The following is a 19,825-nucleotide window of genomic DNA, read 5'->3' as shown; positions in this document are numbered from 1 at the left end:
CCATTTTATAACGCTCATGTGACCGGACTCTTAGAAGGAGAAAAGGTTAATCGACATTCGTACGATGAAAAAAAATGAGATATTTAGGGATATGTAAGAGGAATGTTTCTCAAACGCAGCTCTTTGGTACATTCCATTACCCAACGAAATGTAGGCGGCATTGAAATATAGTTTAAGACCTTTAAGAATCATACAGTGTACATTAAAATAGGACAAGCATTATGAATACCTGAGAAATATTTTTTTTAAATCAAAAAGATGCCATAAATCGAGGCGTGGGGGTCTTTTAAAAAAAAAAAAAAAAAAAAAAAAAAAAAAAAAAGAGGGATTAATGTATTTGAGTAAAAGAGACTCTTTGTTCAGACTCCGCAGTTCGCCTCGCAACATTACATTCAGTTACATCAGCCACACCTGGATTTTTCTTTTCTAAATCAGCCACGGCCCCGCTCTGATCTCAACTAAAAAGGAGAGAGATGCAGCAATCAAGGAGATTTTCTCCCTCCGTCTTTAGAATTGTAAGTAATATGTGAAAACCCTTAGGCGTACACACGCGCACGCACATACACACACACACACACACACAGCGTTGAGCTCCACTGGACTTATTTCACACCACTAACGCCGGCCCTTGTCTTGGTAGCACCAGCTGATAAGTCTCGTTAAGGCCAGCTCGTTAGGAGAGGGCCGTCTCCGTGGCAACTGCTCGGTGACATCGTTTCTGTTGTGCGACGTCGGCGTCATCTGTCAGTAGTAGGACATGTGTGTTTTTTGGTTTGAAGAGTCAGTCAAGCAGCAAGGCTTTTTGTTGCATTGTTCAGTGATGGGATGGGGAACAGACGCACACATTACCACACTTCTCCTCTGCAGCACGTCTGCCTCAGTAGAACTTGTCATCGATGCGGAAGTGTGGCCTGGTGACATCATCCGGGTTGAGAAAGACGGATATGGATTTCCCAGGGTTCTCGGTGACCAGCTGCTGCAGCCGCTGCGCCAGCTTGTCCTCCGAGGGGGAGATGATGCCGTTGGCCGGGTGGTGCCCGGGGGAGCCGTGGCCGTTGGTGCTCGCCGTTAGCTCCTTCTTCAGCTGGCCCGCCTGCTGGGCTTGGTCCAGGGCCGCCCGCAGGTGCTCGCTGGGATCCGAGCGCACGTGGGCCAGTTTCCTGGCGACGAGCAGCGCCTGGCTGTCCGTGAGGTGCTCCAGCATGTTGCACTGGGGCAGGAAGTAGTTGGGGCAGTTTTTACCCAGGATGCAATGAGCCAGGTCATCCAGGAGGCCTAGGAGGAGGCGGCCAGGGGTGTCGGCGTCGGAGCAGGACAGATAAGCGGAAGGAAGCCGGTCACAGGCCCAGAAGAGAAGGGTCCGCAGATGGTAGAGGCTGAGGCCCGCACGTGGGCGAGCCAGGATACGGGACAAGACAGCTTTGGCTGCCTGGAAAGCCTGGGCCATGGGGTAAGGGATGCACTTCTTCAGCTGGACCTGATAATAGGAGACATTGAGGACCAATGACTTAAGGATGCAGTAAGTGATTCTGCACAAAAGATTTTTGATATGCAAACTCAACTGCCAAACAAATGGCAAATCCGTTTGTTTTCCATTTGTTTTTTCAGCGCACACAGAAAAGGTAGAGCTAGGTGACGTGAGGAGATACTCACTGAATTTGACAAAAAGTTTATTGGACTGACATCACTTACTATATACCTTTAAGCAGGAACAGGATTAAAGACACAGTGGGATGAGAAGAAAGAAAACTGGCTAAGAAACTAAAATCTGATGAAAACGCTGCTTCAAACCCAATACAAGGTGGCACAAAACATGACACCAAAATAAAAGAAAACGTACATTAACAATCCACTCACCTCGCTGCGTGAGAATGCCAGCCTCCACTCCCTGTCGGGCCGACCGCCCAGCGGGGAGCAGCAGGGCAGCAGATAGAAGCCAGATATGGCTTCCTCCTCTGTGATTTTACCATCCCAGAAGTGGTTGGCAGTCAGCCAGCCTTGAGCCACAGCAGGCCAGCCACGAAACGACACCACAGGCAGCAGGTCGTACAGCACCCGGCTAGAGCCGGCCTGCAAGGAGGAGGGCAAACAGAACTGGATTTGTATACAAGGAAACTTTGGGCAGCCTGACATTCCTTTTACCATTCAGACAGAAAAAACTGCTTTTAGTTTAAGTGCACCTGATTCCTGGAACAAATTACAGCACTTTCTCAAAATCAACCCAATTGTGCCGACAATTCAGAAATCTGGTTTTAAACCTGTAAACTACTTGTAACTGCTTTACATAACTGGGTTTTCTTTTGCATCCCTATTATCCTAATGTGTTTATCAAATCATTTTCCAACTCTGAATGTTTTATTGTCTGTCTATATTTCTTATAATGGTACTTTCTGTGTTGTTGTTCTGCGTTCGGCTTTGTAATCGGACTCGATGCCACTGAAAACGATCTCTCTCAAGGATAAATAATTAGGTGGAGTGAAGTATCAGCAATGTGTACCTGGAGGATGATGGTGGTGAGGGGACCATTCCTCTCCAGTCGGTCCGGGCTGGGAATGCCTCTCTGGGGGCTGCGTCTCAGCTCCTCCACAGCCTCGCTCACCACCCCCCAGAACCAGTCCGTCACCAGGGAGGGAGAGAAGTAGCACCCGTCCAGAGACTGAGGGGAGTCCAGGGAGGGGATAGAGCCTTTACCTGAGCAAGGGGGGGGGAGAAGAGAAGAGGGATGAATGCTGGGTCCCTCCATACTTAACAGCACGCCCAATTTTAGACAGTAGGACCTCTTCTCAAAGAACTAATTTTCTCTCTGTCTTTGTTAATGTCATACAATACACATCAGGGCTGAAACTATCGATTCTTTCCTTGATTAAGCGTTTAGTTGTTTGGTCTTTATAAAATGTCCACCGGTGTTTTCCAAAGCCCAATAAGACGTCCTCAAATGTCTCATTTGATAGAGGAGTGAAGAAAATGTTTGCAGCTCTAACATACAGTACATATTGGACTGTTGGCTGGACAAAACAAGCAAACTGCATGTTGTTGCAGCCCTGCAACAACATGCAGTTTCTTGCAAAGATATCAAATTCTTTTTTGAACTCTTGGCACTCCTTGCCCTCTTTTTAACCTTCTAGCGGGATTCTGCTGGGACACACGTAGGCAAGGCAAGGCAAGGCAGCTTTATTTGTATAGCACATTTCAGCAACAGGGCAATTTAAAGTGCTTTACATAAAACATTAAAGAGCAGTTAGAAAACAATTAAAAAACAATAATAAACAAATTAAAAACATTAAAGGTCCAATATGTAATATTTGTACTGTAATAAATCCAAAAATGACACCAATGCCTCATCAGATATTAAGGAAACATGTTAAACTGAAATACTATCTTTTCTGACAACAATGCTAATTTCAGTATTTTTTCTTTTTGAAATTTACATTCCGTGATGGAATTTATGTTTTGATCTGTGTATTGTTATCAACGGCCCAGTTTGACAGGCAGGCCGGGTTGCCAGATATACCTGTAAAAACGTAAACCCAGCGCGCTACAGCTGTAACGTTAGTACAGCCATGAAAGCAGCAAACAAACGAACAGGATCAACGGAGATATATTCTACATGACATAAAAAAAGAAAACAGCATGTTTCTAACAGTTGCGTAACAACCCCCTGGTAAATATTGGAGATGTATTTGAAAGATGGAGACAGCTTAGAGCCCAAAAGGACGCAGAGTTGGCTTATTTTCTCCTGAACAGGTAAACATTAGCTTCACGCTAATTTATCACAGCTACTAGGGACAGGCATTTTTTGTCATTTCAACATTTGTGTGCTCACATTGAATTATATAGCTAGAGTACCCAAGTTGGTTACTCGCAAAAACAATTGAGACATAGCCAGTAAAGTGATCCCGACTGGTCCTGGCTAACGCAGCCATGCTAACCCTGCTAACTGTTAACGTTACCAGGCAGCCCATGGCTGTTTACAGCGTGTAGCCTCTTCAGCGGCTGCCGCCGACAACGGTGAGTTATTTTAAGCCACGAGAGGGGGGCTGTAAATCGGAAAGAGGGGACTGTGAGTTTGCAGTGTGTTTAGCGATTGTTGCCGTAATTCTAAGCCAATGAAGTGTGTTCCGTCGGCAAGATAGTGGTATTTTTAGCGTTTCGTATTGTAATTCTAAGCCGAGGAAGTGTGCCTGACTGGCGTGTGGAGAGGACAGTGAGGTTGTTGTGTTTTTAGCGGTTCATACTGTAATTTTAAGCCGAAAAAGTGTGTCTGTCAGTTGGTTACAGAGCTCCGCGTGAGCATGGGCTTTTATGACTGTCAATATAGCCAGCATCTACCGTTAGCTACTCCGCTGTGCTGTGGAGTAATGTCTGGCTATGTGAGACTAGCATCTACCGTTAGCTACTCCACTGTGCTGTGGAGTAATGTCTGGCTATGTGAGACTAGCATCTAACGTTAGCTACTCTGCTGTGCTGTGGAGTAATGTCTAGCTATGTGAGACTAGCATCTACCGTTAGCTACTCCGCTGTGCTGTGGAGTAATGTCTGGCTATGTGAGAAAAGCGTCCAGCTACATTGTTGTGAATGCTGCTGTCTCAGCCTGGCAACCTCCGTGAACTTCGAGTCTGGGCAGGAGGGGGCGGGGGAGACGACTCTCCAGTATTTTGAATTGGTAGTGCAGTAACTATTTTAACCGCTAGCTGCCAGTATTACACACAATATTACATATTGCACCTTTAAAAGACAAGAATAAAATTGATAGTGCAGTATAAGAATAAAAGTTACAGTGCAGTATAAGAAATTAAAGTTAATAAAATAGATTATTTAAAGAAAAGCAACATCAAAAAGATAGGTCTTTAGTTTAGATTTAAAAGAACTGAGAGTTGCAGCGGACCTACAGGTTTCTGGGAGTTTATTCCAAATATGTGGAGCATAAAAACTGAACTCTGCTTCCCCCTGTTTAGTTCTGACTCTGGGGACAACAAGTAGACCTGTCCCAGATAACCTGAGAAGTCTGGGTGGGTCATAATGTAGTAGCAGATCAGAAATGTATTTTGGCCCTAAACCGTTTAGTGATTTATAAACCAGTAAAAGTATTTTGAAATCAATTCTTTGAGGCACTGGAAGCCAGTGTAGAGACTACAGTACTGGAGTGATGTGATCGACTTTCTTGGTTTTAGTGAGGACTCGAGCAGCAGCGTTCTGAATCAGCTGTCTGATTGATTTTTTTAGGGAGACCTGTAAAGACACCGTTACAGTAGTCAAGTCTACTGAAGATAAAAGCATGGACAAGTTTTTCCAGATCCTGCTGAGACATAAGTCCTTTAACCCTTGATATATTTTTAAGGTGATAATAGGCTGATTTTTTAATCATGTTAATGTGGCTTTTAAAATTTAGGTCTGAGTCCATGACTACACCAAGATTTCTTGCTTTGTTGTTTTTAACATTGTCGTTTGAAGCTGAGCGCTGACTTTCAATCGTTCCTCTTTTGCTCCAAAAACAACCACCTCCGTTTTTTCTTCATTTAATTTAAGAAAGTTCTGGCACATCCAATCATTAATCTGTTCAATGCACATATTTAATTGTTGTATTGGGGTATAGTTCCCTGGCGATAAGGTATGTAAATTTGTGTGTCATCCGCATAACTATGGTAACTTATTTTGTTGTTTTCCATAATCTGAGCCAGTGGAAGCATGTAGATGTTGAACAGAAGAGGCCCCAGAACTGAGCCATGGGGAACTCCGCACGTCATATTTGTATGCTCAGATGTATAATTACCTATAGACACAAAGTAGTCCCTATTCTTTAAATAGGATTCAAACCACTTAGTACTGAGCCAGAAAGACCAACCCAGTTTTCCAATCAGTCAAGCAATATGTCATTGTCTTCCGTATCAAATGCAGCACTGAGATCAAGTAATACTAAGACTGAAATGTTGCCACTATCTGTGTTCAAGTGGATGTCATTAAAGCCTTTAACAATAGCTGTCTCAGTGCTGTGGTGTTGTCGAAAACCTGACTGGAAGGCATCAAAACTGTTATTATGTTATTATTATTATTATGTTATTATGATAAGAAAAGGTTGAGTTGTTGAAAAACCACTTTTTCTATGATTTTACTTAAAAATGGAAGGTTTGATATTGGCCTATAGTTGCTTATTAGTGTTGTGTCTAGATTGTTCTTTTTTAGGAGTGGCTTGATGACTGCAGTTTTCAGGGCCTGTGGGAAGATACCTGAGAGCAGAGATGTGTTTACAATCTGTAGAAGATCAGAAGCCAAACAATTCGAAACATTTTTGAAAACACCCGTTGGTAGAATATCAAGGCAACAGGAGGAGGTTTTCAGATGTTGTATTATGTCCTCCAGGTTTTTAAGGTTGATCGTATGAAATTGTGTCATGTTGGAATTTGTTTTGCGTGCACACTGTGACAACACATATCCTGTACTTGATGTGGAAGCACTGACTGTTTGTCTAATTTTCTGAATTTTGTCTGTGAAGAAGGAGGCAAAGTCATTGCAAGCCTTGGTAGATAACAGTTCAGATGCTATTGGTACTGGAGGGTTTGTTAATCTATCAACAGTAACAAACAAAGCACGTGAATTATTATTGTTTCTGGCAATAATGTCAGAGAAAAAGGACCGCCTTGCATTCCTTAGATCCATATTATAAATGCAAAGTCTCTCTTTATAAGTGTTGTAATGGACCTGGAGATTAGATTTTCGCCAACTGCGTTCAGCTTTTCGACACTCTTTTTTCTGTTCTCACAACTATAAAATTTCTCCATGGAGATCTTTTCTTACCAGAGACAGCTTTGACCTTAGTGGGAGCAATAGCATCAATAACATTCGTAATTTTATAGTTGAAATTATCTACAAGCTCAGTGACTGAGGCCCCAGTGAGGGTGGGTGTAGAGGAGAAAAGCTGAATGAATGATTCACTGGTGTTTTCAGTGATATACCGTTTTCTGATTAACTTTGTTTGAACACTTTTGGGCAGAGAGATAGTGCCGTTAAAGAAAACACAGGAATGATCAGAGAGAGCAACATCAGTCACCACAACCTTGGAAATGTTCAGACCCTTGGAGATAATCAAGTCCAGAGTGTGCCCTTTATTGTACGTGGGCTGTGTCACATGCTGAGTCAGTCCATAGCTCTCAAAAACACAACACAGTTCTTTGGTCCCTCGGTCCTGGGGGTTGTCAACATGAATGTTGAAATCACCAGCAATAATTACATGGTCAAAGTTAATACAGATTATAGACAACAGTTCAGTAAAGTCGTCAAAGAAGGATGCACAGTATTTAGATGGCCTGTAGATATTTAGAAGTAGAGCTTGAGGGGAGGATCTTAGCTGAAGAGCCACATATTCAAAAGAAGCAAAATTTCCGTAAGATATTTGCGTACATTGGAATGAGTCATTAAACAAAATGGCGACTCCACCTCCTTTCTTATTCACTCTATTCTCACTCATAAAACTGAAGTTAGGGGGGGCTGACTCAATGAGAACAGCAGCACTGTTATTATGGTCCAACCAGGTTTCAGTTAAAACCATAAAATCAAGATTGTGGTTGATAATAAAATCATTGATTAAAAATTATTTTCCTGCCAAAGACCTAACGTTTAGTAGGGCTAGGGTTAGTGCGTTTTCATTTTTTGGGACAGACTGTGGCTGACGAGGAATGGATACTAAATTTGCAAAGTTTGCAGTTACGTGCTTATTCACCATTCTTTTTCTATTACCTATCACAACATAAATTGTGGAAGAATCTAATACGTAGGGCCCAGGCTTGTCTTGGAAAAAGTCCTGAGTACTACTAGGCATGCAGCCTGGACCCGGCCCATATCAGTTAACGCTAACTGCATTTTGCACACAAGCATCCTTATCAGTTTGGGGAGAAGGAGTTAACTGCCGTCCTTGAGGGAGCAGAGGTGCTTGGCGTTTTACGATGGGAGAAGGAAGTGGGGCATACTTGGTTCCAGCATTTACCAGCTGCTTCATCTGGTCAGTGAACTCCAACATGGGGATGGGGGAAAGAGGGGAGTGCGACGTATCCTTAAAGAGGTCCTCAAAGCTTTCGTGGTTGTCAAAGGGGTTTGAGGAGTGTTGGACGGGTGAGAAGGGGTGTTGAGATTTCTCATCTCCGGTCTTTGGTCTCCCATGGTCAAATCTTTGCTCAGGTGGGGGCTGTGGTGGCTCACTGCCACACTTTGTTGCGTCTTCCTCTTGTTTTGGTTCATCTTGTCTCGTGTCCTTGGCCAAGGGAGCAGATGTGTGGTGCAGAAAGTAAAGTAGGCTAGAGGTGAACAGCTTTACTCCTGGCTTGTTAAGGAATAGTCCATCTGCTTTAAAAAGATGTCTGCAACCACAGAAAATGTTAAAATTGTCAATGAACTGCATAGAATGGTTGTTGGTACATGCAGTTGAAAGCCATCTGTTCAGTGCCAGCAGTCTGCCAAATCTCTCAGCTCCTCCTCTGACTGGCGGTATAGGGCCACTGACAAACACCTTTGCGTTTAGGGAGCTGACTGCATTCAGCAGATTCATAAAGTCACGATTCAGCACTTCAGACTTTTGCTTTACAACATCATTTGACCCTATATGCAGTATAATGTTCTTCACAGTTGGGTGTGCTGCTACGATGTCTGGGATTCTTTGGGCCAAGTCAGACACCATGTCTTTGGGAAAACTGAGTATTTTGGTGTTTTTACTGCTTTTTATATCTTTCACAGCAGAGTCACCCACAATCAGAGTTTGGGGCCCAGTCATTAGCTTTCCCTGTAGCTTTTTACTTTTAGAATTGCTCTCAGTCCTTACCCTGCTGTGTGACAATGACACATAATCCAGGTCATGTCCAGGGTCCTGCAGCAGAGGAGCAAATCTGTTCTTCACCTGCACACTCAGTTGTTGGGGAGGCATTTTGTTGCCGATTTTCCCTTTTGCAGCTGTCCACGACCGTGTCCTGCTAAGTACAGGGGTTGAAGAGGCGCTCTGCCTGGGTGATAATGCAGGCCAGCCGATCGTATCACAAGTCTCAGGGCGCTGTGTCCTGCCCGTTAGTCGTCCTCCCATTTCCCAGGAAAATGATTTACTCTTAGGCTTTGCACCAAAAGAGTTCCAGGGAGGACTGCCACTTGTTGATTTATTATCCGTTCCACAGCCCTCCTGTTTCTTTGTGGTCTTGCTGGTGCTAGTTAGCCGTGTGTTAGCATGCTTTTGTCCATTGTTTTGGGTCACTGGTAAAGTGGTGTCATTTCCACATGATCCGTTCACTTCCATATTTACTTCTGACCGGTAAATTTTGGTTTCCAGAACTGCAACCTTCTGAAGGAGTTTGTAGTAGTCCTCTATGGAGAAGGGTGGCATCTTGCTGCTAATTAGCTTTAGCTACAGTCACTTTAGGACAGGCTTGAGCTATTGGTAGGCCACGCTCACGCAGAAAATTTTTCAAATATGACAATAGCCTACTATGTCTACAAAAAATGTATAGTCCAGTGATTTATAAGTATCCAAGAGCCCCTGCTCATAGTTTCTCTCAGAGGAAAAGCAAGATTATCAGCAGAAATATGCAAGCAGAAGCAGGAGCAAGCAATAGAGCGTCTGCACTGTAAGAAGCAGCTAAGCAGAGGTCCATGCTGTCGACTACTCCTGACTAAATCACCCCATCTTGCCGCCACTAATACAGCAACATAAGATCCTGTGGGAGACGCTAGGAGACAAGCAGAAAACGTGGCAAATGTATTTTGCTGAGAAAAGTGCTGAAAATTAAAGGCATTCATATCAATAAATGTCATTACTTTTTCTCATCTTGGAAGTCTCGCGCTCGCGAGCGCGTGGCAGATTGATGCCGCCGTGTAATCTGGAGGCCGCCGCGTTGAGCGTGAACTTTCGATTGTGAAGTGCTGCTCATAAATGTTGCAGCGTGTATTTCCTGGGGAGCCATTTCCCGTCTCACCTATCTGAGGAGTTACAAGAAACGGAGCCTCGGCTGCAGCTTCACCGAGGCAAAATTGCATCAAAACATCATGCATCAAATTATCTTGGTGAGACACAAACTAAATTCAATCAGCTCCCATTCCTTCCACTCTCCACTGCCGTTATCTATCCACTCTTCCTTCTTCCCTCACTTATCTTTTCATCTTTCTATTTTTTTTTATTACACTTGTTTACCCATCCTCTCTCCACTGTCTTTCCATACTTTCCCTGCTGCTCTTTTTCTGTTCTGTTTCTTACTCCATCCATTTTCCCTTTTTCCCCTCAAAGATTACATTTTGGGGCTTTTTTCCATTTTTGGATAGGACAGCTTGAGACAGGAAAGTGGGAGAGAGAGGGGGATAACATGCAGCAAAGGGCCACGGGTCGGAATCGAACCCGGGCCGCTGCAGTAAGGAGCCTTGGTATATGTGGTGCACGCTCAACCAGGTGAGCTACCACGGCGCCCCATCCATTCACCTTTTGTTGCCCCTTTTTTCCCCTCTTCCACATTTCCAATTTCCCCGTCGCTGTTCTTTCACCCTTTTGCTCTCGCAAAAGGGATCATACTTATTGTACGTACTCATTTCTCGCTCCTCCTCCTCCTCGTCTTCCTCGGGCGGAAACCCGTTCTCCTCCTGGCAGCAGATGCTCCAGCGGGACATGACGTTGGAGTCGCAGAGGCAAAGGCTGAGCCACGAGTGGCAGGGCGGTGACTGCCTCATGTCCAGGGTGACCGGCTGGTTGCGGTCGTGGAGCTTGAGGGCGGGTACCAGCAGGGTGAAGTCCAGGTCAAAGTCGGCCCCTTTTGCGTAGTCGCCCAGGTCCTCGGGGCTGAGGTCCAACACGCCCTCCCGGGCCCCGCCGGACAGCAGCAGGTACTCGTTGGCCACCGGGAGGCGCTGGTCTACCTTTTGGACTAAGCCTGGATGAGATGGCATAAGACAAACCAAAAAAATAAATCACACTGAGCAGAATTCCTTTTTTCTTAGCCATTGGTATGTGTGATAATGTGTTACCAGGGTACCCCCAGAATTCTTTTTAAGAACTTTTTGATACTACCTAGGATGAAATCCACTGCCAAGTTCACGGCCATATAATGGTGCATCGGTGTGGATTTTAAGCCCGAGAAAAGAAGTATACCAAGTAACGTTATCTAAATAAAAAAAAATAAAAAGAGTGTGTTTGGGCTCTGATAACATAAAACTAATGAAATCGTGGTGGCATTTATGAAACTAAAAAATCCAAAATTGAGTAAATTTAACAGTACCCACACAAAATTTCATTCATAACGTCACGGCATTTATTTAATCCTATGAAAGGACAAGAAAATGGGAGCAGTTTGTAAAATTTTGTTTTCAAATATTACCTTTGTAACAGAAAAATGTGACAAAAACTATGCAAGTTAATACTTTTAAGGCCTAATGTTTTTACAATATTAAATTTAAGATTGTAATACTTTTAAGACCCTTGGGTAGCCGGCTCCCAACCATAAGTGTTCTCTCTCACTGATGGATGCAAACACAAACACACACACACACACACACACACACACACACATTTCATATTCAGATGCAGGGACAAGCTCGGAGCATGCACACCGGCTCCGGTGAACGCACTAGGACGGAAAACAGCAGGGTCGGCAACGTGAGTTAGCCTGGAAAATGTCCGGCTCAGTTTGTCTTGAGAGGTACTGCATATATTTATGAGTCTGAACTGCAGTAATATCGACACAAGAAGGAGTGTGAAATGAACAGCCCCCCACCTTCAGTGACCACTGGGCTCGACACTAATGATTATTTTGGTGGCTCGCAAAATGCTTCTACACCACGATTTCTGCTGTTAAAGATCAGCAGAAAAAAAAAAGGGAAATCACTTGAAGGATAGTTCCAGGTTATGACAACCCAATATTTGTCCTCATATTTATTTTGTATTATTTTTTAATTGCCATGTCACCGTCACACCGGCCTAGCCCACAGTTGGCCTAGCCCCCCCACCCAGCACATCAGCCGTTACCAAGCTAGAAAAGCTGGGGCAGTTTTACAGAATGTAAAAATAATAAGTGGGAAGGCACCCAGAGACTGAAAATTAACGAGCGACTTTAAGTCAGAGTAAAATTCAATTGTGCTTACGAGGACCTAATACGTGGGTCATATAGTTAATTTGCGCAACATGGTAATATCACTTAAAAGCAAGTCTGATGGGGCAAGAAATACTAGCAATGATCATCTTATTACATTGGTAAAAAAAAAAAAAGTGTTCTGAACTCTCCTCTCTCAACAGTTTATATGAGAGAAAGTCAATCCTCCAAATCCCTTTATGGCTACTTAGCTGTGCTGTAAACTTCCCCTGCTCTGGGCCCATGGGAGCTGCAGCACTGGAGGCAAGTCAATTATGTTTTTCAGGCTTAAAAGAGCAACAGAGAAAGGCTTGATCCTGCGAACCTAACCTGTGCTGGTCTAGCGCTAATAGGTCAAAGGTAACGCATGGACACTTAAAAACCCATCACATGGGAGAGATTGTGAGGGCAGTTACAGTAAGTGGCTGCAGGCAGCTGAAACAGGGGCATCAGACCAAGCCGGCAGGCCATGTCTCGGGGGCAAAAAGCTCCACATGATTCCTCCTATCCAATTACATGGGCACTCAGTGGCATGTTTTCATGTAGTGGCACGTGTGTGTGTATCTGAGCGTATCTTAAGGATTTGTGAGTCAGAAGCAAAATGCCGGATAAATGGAAAAAGCCACAGATACTCACAAAGTGGCAGCAATAGAAACTCGTTCTCAACGCTTCCAGTTTTGGGAAATTTAGTGATAAAACTTTTGAAATGAAGACGGCTAAATTTATGCGGTTTACTTCATCCTGATGTGATGTGTACTTAAAGTATCCATGTTAATAAATGACCACCAACCAATCATGGTCTGACTGAGGAACATATCCCTTTGCGAGAGCAGCATGCCCACCCACAGAATCCCACACAACAACAAAAAAATTGCTACTTTATAACAAAAAGGTAGAGCAGTGTGATGGAATATAAAAAAATAACAGGTGGGAAGACACCCAGAGACTGAAAATGAAGGAGCAACTTTAAGTGGAAGTCAAAGTCAATTGTGCTCACGAGGATCTCTCTGGTGCCTTGCTTTAGAAAAAAAGCAAATGAAAAGAAATAGTATGCGACAGCCCGTCTTTGGATTTTTTGTTATTCCTTGGCAGAATCAGCTCATCTGCCGCTACGAGCTCCATTCATCTCCTGACTAGACTGCCGCGGTCTCTCGCGCTGCACTTTATCCAGAGTGCTAAAGTTCTCCTCAGGATCCTCAGCTCAACTCTCATCTCTCCCATGACATCTGCAAGAGTTTCATCATCCAATATGCAACAGATGTTTGACTTCATGAAAGAGTTACTCGTTTTAGGTGGATACCTCAGGAAAGATCAGAATTAATATGTAGACAATGAATATGAACCGTGATCATGAATTCACTATCAATGAACCTTAATATATTCTCAGGGTTGGCGCATTTTAAACTCAGAAAGTTAGGCCACATGTCAAATTAAGTTGTTGGACTTATAGAAGGCACAAAGACTAATTTAATTATAATGTGTTATTTCACTAATGTGTTTCGTTTTGGCTGGTTGAAGAGCCCCAACCCCACCCTTACAGGGTTTCCCCTGGGGTCTTTTAAGACAAAGGAGGCAAAGCTGAAAAACTTGCGAGGGTTAATGTGGGTAATGTGCATTCGCTTGGTAGTGCATTAAAGCAGTTACTGATAAAAGGCACAATAGTTCTGGCGTAAACATAAAAAAAGCATCTCAATTTTCAACCAAGACGACGGCAAATAAGACAAAGGCTGGCCCGCCTTTGAGTTACATAAGCAGGGAAATCCCTGGTAGAACATTGTAGTATAATGGGACTAGCCTACATATAGCCTGCCTCAATAAGTGTTGGTCAGAGTTTCTTTCAGCTATGTTTTAACTAGAATGAAAGGTCAAAAAGTCTCTCCGTGAACCATCACCTTATCGTGGTGGAGAGGTTTGTGTGTCTCTGTGAACCTGAGGGCTGTGTTGTCTGGAGCTTTGTGCTCCTGGTAGGGTCTCCCAAGGCAAAGTGGTCTCAGGTGAGGGGCCAGACAAAGAATGGTTCAAAAACCCCAATGAAAAAGCTAAGCAGAGATGGAGTGACCCTGCCCGGAGGAAGCCCGGGGCCCCCGTCTGGAGCCAGGCCCAGACGGTGGGCTCGCCGGCGAAGCGCCTGGTGGCGGGTTTGCCACGGAGCCCGGCCGGGCACAGCCCGAACAAGCTACGTGGCAACTCCCTCCATTCCATGGGCCCACCACCTGTGGGAGGAACCGTTGGGGTCGGGTGCGATGCCACATGGGTGGCAGTGAAGGTCAGGGGCCTCGACGGACCAGACCCGGGCAGCAGACGCTGGCTCTGGGGACGTGGAACGTCACCTCTCTGTGGGGGGAAGGAGCCGGAACTGGTGCGGGAGGTGGAGCGCTACCGGTTAGATCTGGTGGGGCTTACCTCTCACGCACAGTCTCGGTTCTGGAACCATACTCCTGGATAGGGGTTGGACTCTTTTCTTCTCCGGAGTTGCCCAGGGTGTGAGGCGCCGGGCGGGTGTGGGGATACTCACAAGCCCCGGCTGAGCGCCCGCTGTGTTGGAGTTTACCCGGTGGACGAGAGGGTCGCCTCCCTCGCCTGCGGGTTGTGGGGGAAAACTCTGACTGTTGTTTGTGCATATGCACCAAACAGGAGTTCGGAGTATTCGGCCTTCTTGGAGACCTTGACTGGAGTCCTGCATGGGGCTCCAGTGGGGACTCCATTGTTCTGCTGGGGGACTTCAACGCACACGTGGGCAATGATGGAGACACCTGGAGAGGCGTGATTGGGAGGAACGGCCTCCCTGATCTAAACCAGAGTGGTTGTTTGTTGTTGGACTTCTGTGCTAGTCATGGATTGTCTATAACGAACACCATGTTCGAACATAGGGATGCTCATAAGTGTACCTGGTACCAGAGCACCCTAGGCCGAAGGTCAATGATCGATTTCATAATCGTTTCATCTGATCTGAGGCCGTATGTTTTGGACACTCGGGTGAAGAGAGGGGCAGAGCTGTCAACCGATCACCATCTGGTGGTGAGTTGGGTCAGAGGGTGGGGAAGACTCTGGACAGACCTGGTAAGCCCAAACGTGTAGTGCGGGTAAATTGGGAACGTCTGGAGGAGGCCCCTGTCCAACAGACTTTCAACTCACACCTCCGGGCGGAGCTTTTCGTGCATCCCTGTGGAGGCTGGGGGCATTGAACCCGAGTGGACAATGTTCAAAGTTTCCATTGCTGAAGCTGCAGCGAGGAGCTGTGGTCTTAGGGTCTTAGGTGCCTCAAGGGGCGGTAACCCACGAACACCGTGGTGGACAACGGTGGTCAGGGAAGCCGACCGACTGAAGAAGGAGTCTTTCCGGGATATGTTATCCCGGAGGACTCGGGAGGCAGTTGCAGGGTACCGAAGGGCCCGAAGGGCTGCAGCCTCTGCCGTGAAAGAGGCAAAGCAGCGGGTGTGGGAGAAGTTTGGAGAAGACATGGAGAAGGACTTTCGGTCGGCACCAAAGTGCTTCTGGAAAACTGTTCGCCACCTCAGGAGGGGGAAGGGGAACCATCCAAGCTGTGTACAGTAAGGATGGGACACTGTTGACCTCAACTGAGGAGGTAATAGGGCGGTGGAAGGAGCACTTTGCAGAACTCCTGAATCCGACTAATACGCCCTCTATGTTAGAGGCAGAGCTGGAGGATAATGGGGGATTGTCGCCGATTTCCCAGGCGGAAGTCACTGATGTAGTCAAACAACTACACAGTGGCAAAGCCCGGGGATTGATGAGATCCGTCCAGAAATGCTCAAGGCTCTGGGTGTGGAGGGGCTGTCCTGGTTGACACGCCTTTTCAACATTGCGTGGAAGTCTGGGACGGTGCCAAAGGAGTGGCAGACTGGGGTGGTGGTTCCCCTTTTTAAAAAGGGGACCAGAGGGTGTGTGCCAATTATAGGGGTATCACACTTCTCAGCCTCCCTGGTAAAGTCTACTCCAAGGTGCTGGAAAGGAGGGTTCGCCAATAGTCGAACCTCGGGTTGAGGAGGAACAATGCGGATTCCGTCCTGGTCGTGGAACAACGGACCAGCTCTTCACTCGCAAGGATCCTGGAGGGAGCCTGGGAGTATGCCCAACCGGTCTACATGTGTTTTGTGGATTTGGAGAAGGCGTATGACCGGGTCCCCGGGAGATACTGTGGGAGGTGCTGCGGGAGTATGGGGTGAGGGGGTCTCTTCTCAGGGCCATCCAATCTCTGTACAACCAAAGCGAGAGCTGTGTCCGGGTTCTCGGTAGTAAGTCGGACTCTTTTCAGGTGAGGGTTGGCCTCCGCCAGGGCTGCGCTTTGTCACCAATCCTGTTTGTAGTATTTATGGACAGGATATCGAGGCGTGGTCGGGGTGGGGAGGGGTTGCAGTTTGGTGGGCTGGGGATCTCATCGCTGCTCTTTGCAGATGATGTGGTCCTGATGGCATCATCGGCCTGCGACCTTCAGCACTCACTGGATCGGTTCGCAACCGAGTGTGAAGCGGTTGGGATGAGGATCAGCACCTCTAAATCTGAGGCCATGGTTCTCAGCAGGAAACCGATGGAATGCCTTCTCCAGGTAGGGAATGAGTCCTTACCCCAAGTGAAGGAGTTCAAGTACCTTGGGGTTGTGTTCGCGAGTGAGGGGACAATGGAGCGGGAGATTGGTCGGAGAATCGGGCGCAGCGGGTGCGGTATTGCATTCAATCTATCGCACCGTTGTGACGAAAAGAGAGCTTAGCCAGAAGGCAAAGCTCTCGATCTACCGGTCAGTTTTCGTTCCTACCCTCACCTATGGTCATGAAGGCTGGGTCATGACCGAAAGAACGAGATCCAGGGTACAAGCGGCTGAAATGGGTTTCCTCAGGAGGGTGGCTGGCGTCTCCCTTAGAGATAGGGTGAGAAGCTCAGTCATCCGTGAGGAGCTCGGAGAGAGCCGCTGCTCGCTTTGCGTCCGAAAGGAGCCAGTTGAGGTGGTTCGGGCATCTGGTAAGGATGCCCCTGGGCGCCTCCCTAGGGAGGTGTTCCAGGCACGCCCAGCTGGGAGGAGGCCTCGGGAAGACCCAGGACTAGGTGGAGGGATTATATCTCCAACCTGGCCTGGGAACGCCTCGATCCCCAGTCGGAGCTGGTTAATGTTGCTCGGGAAAGGGAAGTTTGGGGTCCCCTGCTGGAGCTGCTCCCCCCGCGACCCGACACCGGATAAGCGGACGAAGATGGATGGATGGATGGATGGATGGAAAGGTCAAAAAGTCTCCACTACTATCTGATAATGACTGGTGAAGAACTGCACTCCCTGCTGCCCGACTTGTTAAAGAGGTCTGAATGAATGGGATGGTCCCATTTAGTGCAAGTGTCTTGAGCAGAACTTCAGGTTGCTACTAGGGTTGGGTATCAAGACCCGGTGCTAATACGGCGCCGGTGCCTAAACGACCGGTATCTACCGGACCGAAGAGCAACGCAGATTTCAGTGCCTCATTTCGGTGCCACTGAAATGCCTGCACATCTCTCTGATGCTCCGAAACGGACGTTAGAGGCAACAGAAGCATCGCTGCACGTGATGCTAGTTAACACTACACTTGGCAGCAGGTAACGTTAGCCTACCGTTAGCTAGCAGCTGGATTAAACACGGTTAAAATGCTGACAGCTAAACGGTGTAAAGTGTGACCGTAATTCACTGTGGAGGATTCCAACAGCGGGACGTAACAAAGAAACAACACACTTGAAACAGGTAGCCTAACTGTACGTACACACCGCCGCTGACTTGAGCTTCAAAGTTACAGGAAGTCATTCATTTTCAATGGAAGCTGGCTTCTCTCAGCTGCAAGAAGCGGCGAATCCGTTGGCGTCGCATTTTGGGTGTGTTGAGCGACCAGAGCGTCAAGCAAAAAGTTGAAGTTTGCTCAACTTTATGGTAATGAGCTATGACGCGGTTCAGCGGCAAAGGTCCAGCAACCATACCTTGTTATTACTTATTATTAATAAATCATTTAATTTTGACCATATGGCATTAGCAATAAACAAGCCGTTCTATAATGTCGACCGTCGTTTTGTGACGAGGTCCCTAGTTGTTACAAAATAATTTGGTGAGTTGTCTAAGGTGATTAAAGGACAGCAGAGTTGAGTGATATGACAAATACATACTTTCTATAGTTGCATTCTATAGTTGCAAAAAGTGCATTATACTTAACTCATCTGTCTTCAAGCTGAGACGAGTGCTTGTGCAGGCTACTTGCGAAACAAATTATGACCGATCGATTATCAGAGCTGGAAATCAGTTTGGCTGGAAAGATGGAGAAATGAGGGGAGGGGAGAAAGACTGGATGGGCAGATCAAAGAGAGACAGGAAAAGACAGTGTCAGAGGGAGGAAGGGATCAGACGCCAGCCAAAGGGCAACAAGTTTGAAGCTGCGACTCCTCTGATTTGTTTGGTTTTATCTGCCACTGATGAATTGGGTCAAATAGGCGAGGAAAAGATTGATGGAAAAGAAAAAAAAAAATGGGAATACAGAACATCTTATCTCTCCAGCAGGGGCTTCAGTTAGAGAGAGGAAAAGCTGTATCAATTAGCGAGGCGTCTTCATTCTCCAACACTGGCTGCGGGAACTTTGAGGTTGTTCCAAGGAAACTAATCTATTTTTTAAATCCAAACTCTCAAAGTCGCCCGCTGCTTTAATGGGCATCAGCCAGCGAGCACGCACACACACACACACGCGCCTGGATTTCACACATGAACTCACTCCTACATATGTGCCTGTAGACACACAGTCTGAGAATAGAGCTGGAATGGAGAAAGTCTAGGCTGGTTTCACAACCGCGGATTAAATCCTAATCCTATAAGAAATGTCTTTGAATGTAGATTTCCCATTAGAAGGAAGTTTTTCCATAAGAGCTATTTTTTTGGACCAAACCCAACTCCATTATCTGTGAAAGGACTATTTGATGGCTATTGGCGGCATCTGCATGGCATGTAGAGCTTCAAAAAATCATTGATTCGTTGAATGAATCGCCAACTATATTGATTATAGATTAATCAGTTTGAGTTATAAAAATTCTCTGATTTCACCTTCTTAAATGTGAATATTTTCTGGTTTCTAAAAAAACAAAACACAGATTGATATTTTCTGACGATATCTAAACGATATTTAATTGATTCATGGAGAAAATAATATTAAATTATAAATATTAACTGGCAATGAAAGAAATTGTTGCAGCCCTAACGGCATGCTTTCACATACCACCGTTAGCAGCAATAATTTTAATGCATCGTCCTAATAACTCCGAAAAGTTTTTTTTATATACTGGAACATCTTGCTACAGTAAAATCATCACGCAGACTTCCAAGGTTAAAAATCATGTCTGTGCTGCAATCAAGGAGCAATCACGTTGTTACAGGAGTCTTTGAAATTACCTGCTCCAGGAGATGAGGCTGGGGAGAGGAAAAAAAAAAATACAATATCTGATTTTTACATCAATAAATCATCACAACTGTAATCCTGGGAGATAACTATGATTACCATAAACAAACACCACGGAGACGTGCAGACGCTGCCAACCTCTGCACTGCATTTTACTTTAAGAAATTTGGTTTGCTTAAGGCGACGCTTTGAACAGATGGAAGTAATGCAGAATTATTATACAGTACTTACAGATTTACAGATTTCATAAATCAAACTACTTGCATGCATATTTAGTGTGGACAAGGGATGCTCAAAACTATTTTGGAGACAAAAATAAAGGGAGGACAAGCGACAACA

The 19,825-nt window shown here is 45.7% G+C and overlaps 1 protein-coding gene across 1 annotated transcript in view; it reads right to left on the bottom strand.

Moving 5' to 3' along the window:
• Positions 1 to 330: 330 nt before the first annotated feature.
• The window catches only part of tmem102 (transmembrane protein 102), a 36,725-nt gene continuing 17,230 nt past the window's right edge, over positions 331 to 19,825 (bottom strand). Inside the window, exons 3-6 of the mRNA XM_028564465.1 lie at positions 10,545 to 10,886; positions 2,498 to 2,691; positions 1,858 to 2,070; positions 331 to 1,477 (exon numbers count right to left, since the gene is read on the bottom strand). Coding sequence (XP_028420266.1) covers positions 878 to 1,477; positions 1,858 to 2,070; positions 2,498 to 2,691; positions 10,545 to 10,886 — 1,349 coding nt within the window. The 3' untranslated portion in view covers positions 331 to 877. The remainder of the gene's footprint in view (positions 1,478 to 1,857; positions 2,071 to 2,497; positions 2,692 to 10,544; positions 10,887 to 19,825) is intronic.

This window comes from Perca flavescens, chromosome 19 (genome assembly GCF_004354835.1).
Source record: "Perca flavescens isolate YP-PL-M2 chromosome 19, PFLA_1.0, whole genome shotgun sequence".
NCBI lineage: Eukaryota > Metazoa > Chordata > Actinopteri > Perciformes > Percidae > Perca > Perca flavescens.
This window is presented reverse-complemented; position numbering and strand designations above follow the sequence as displayed.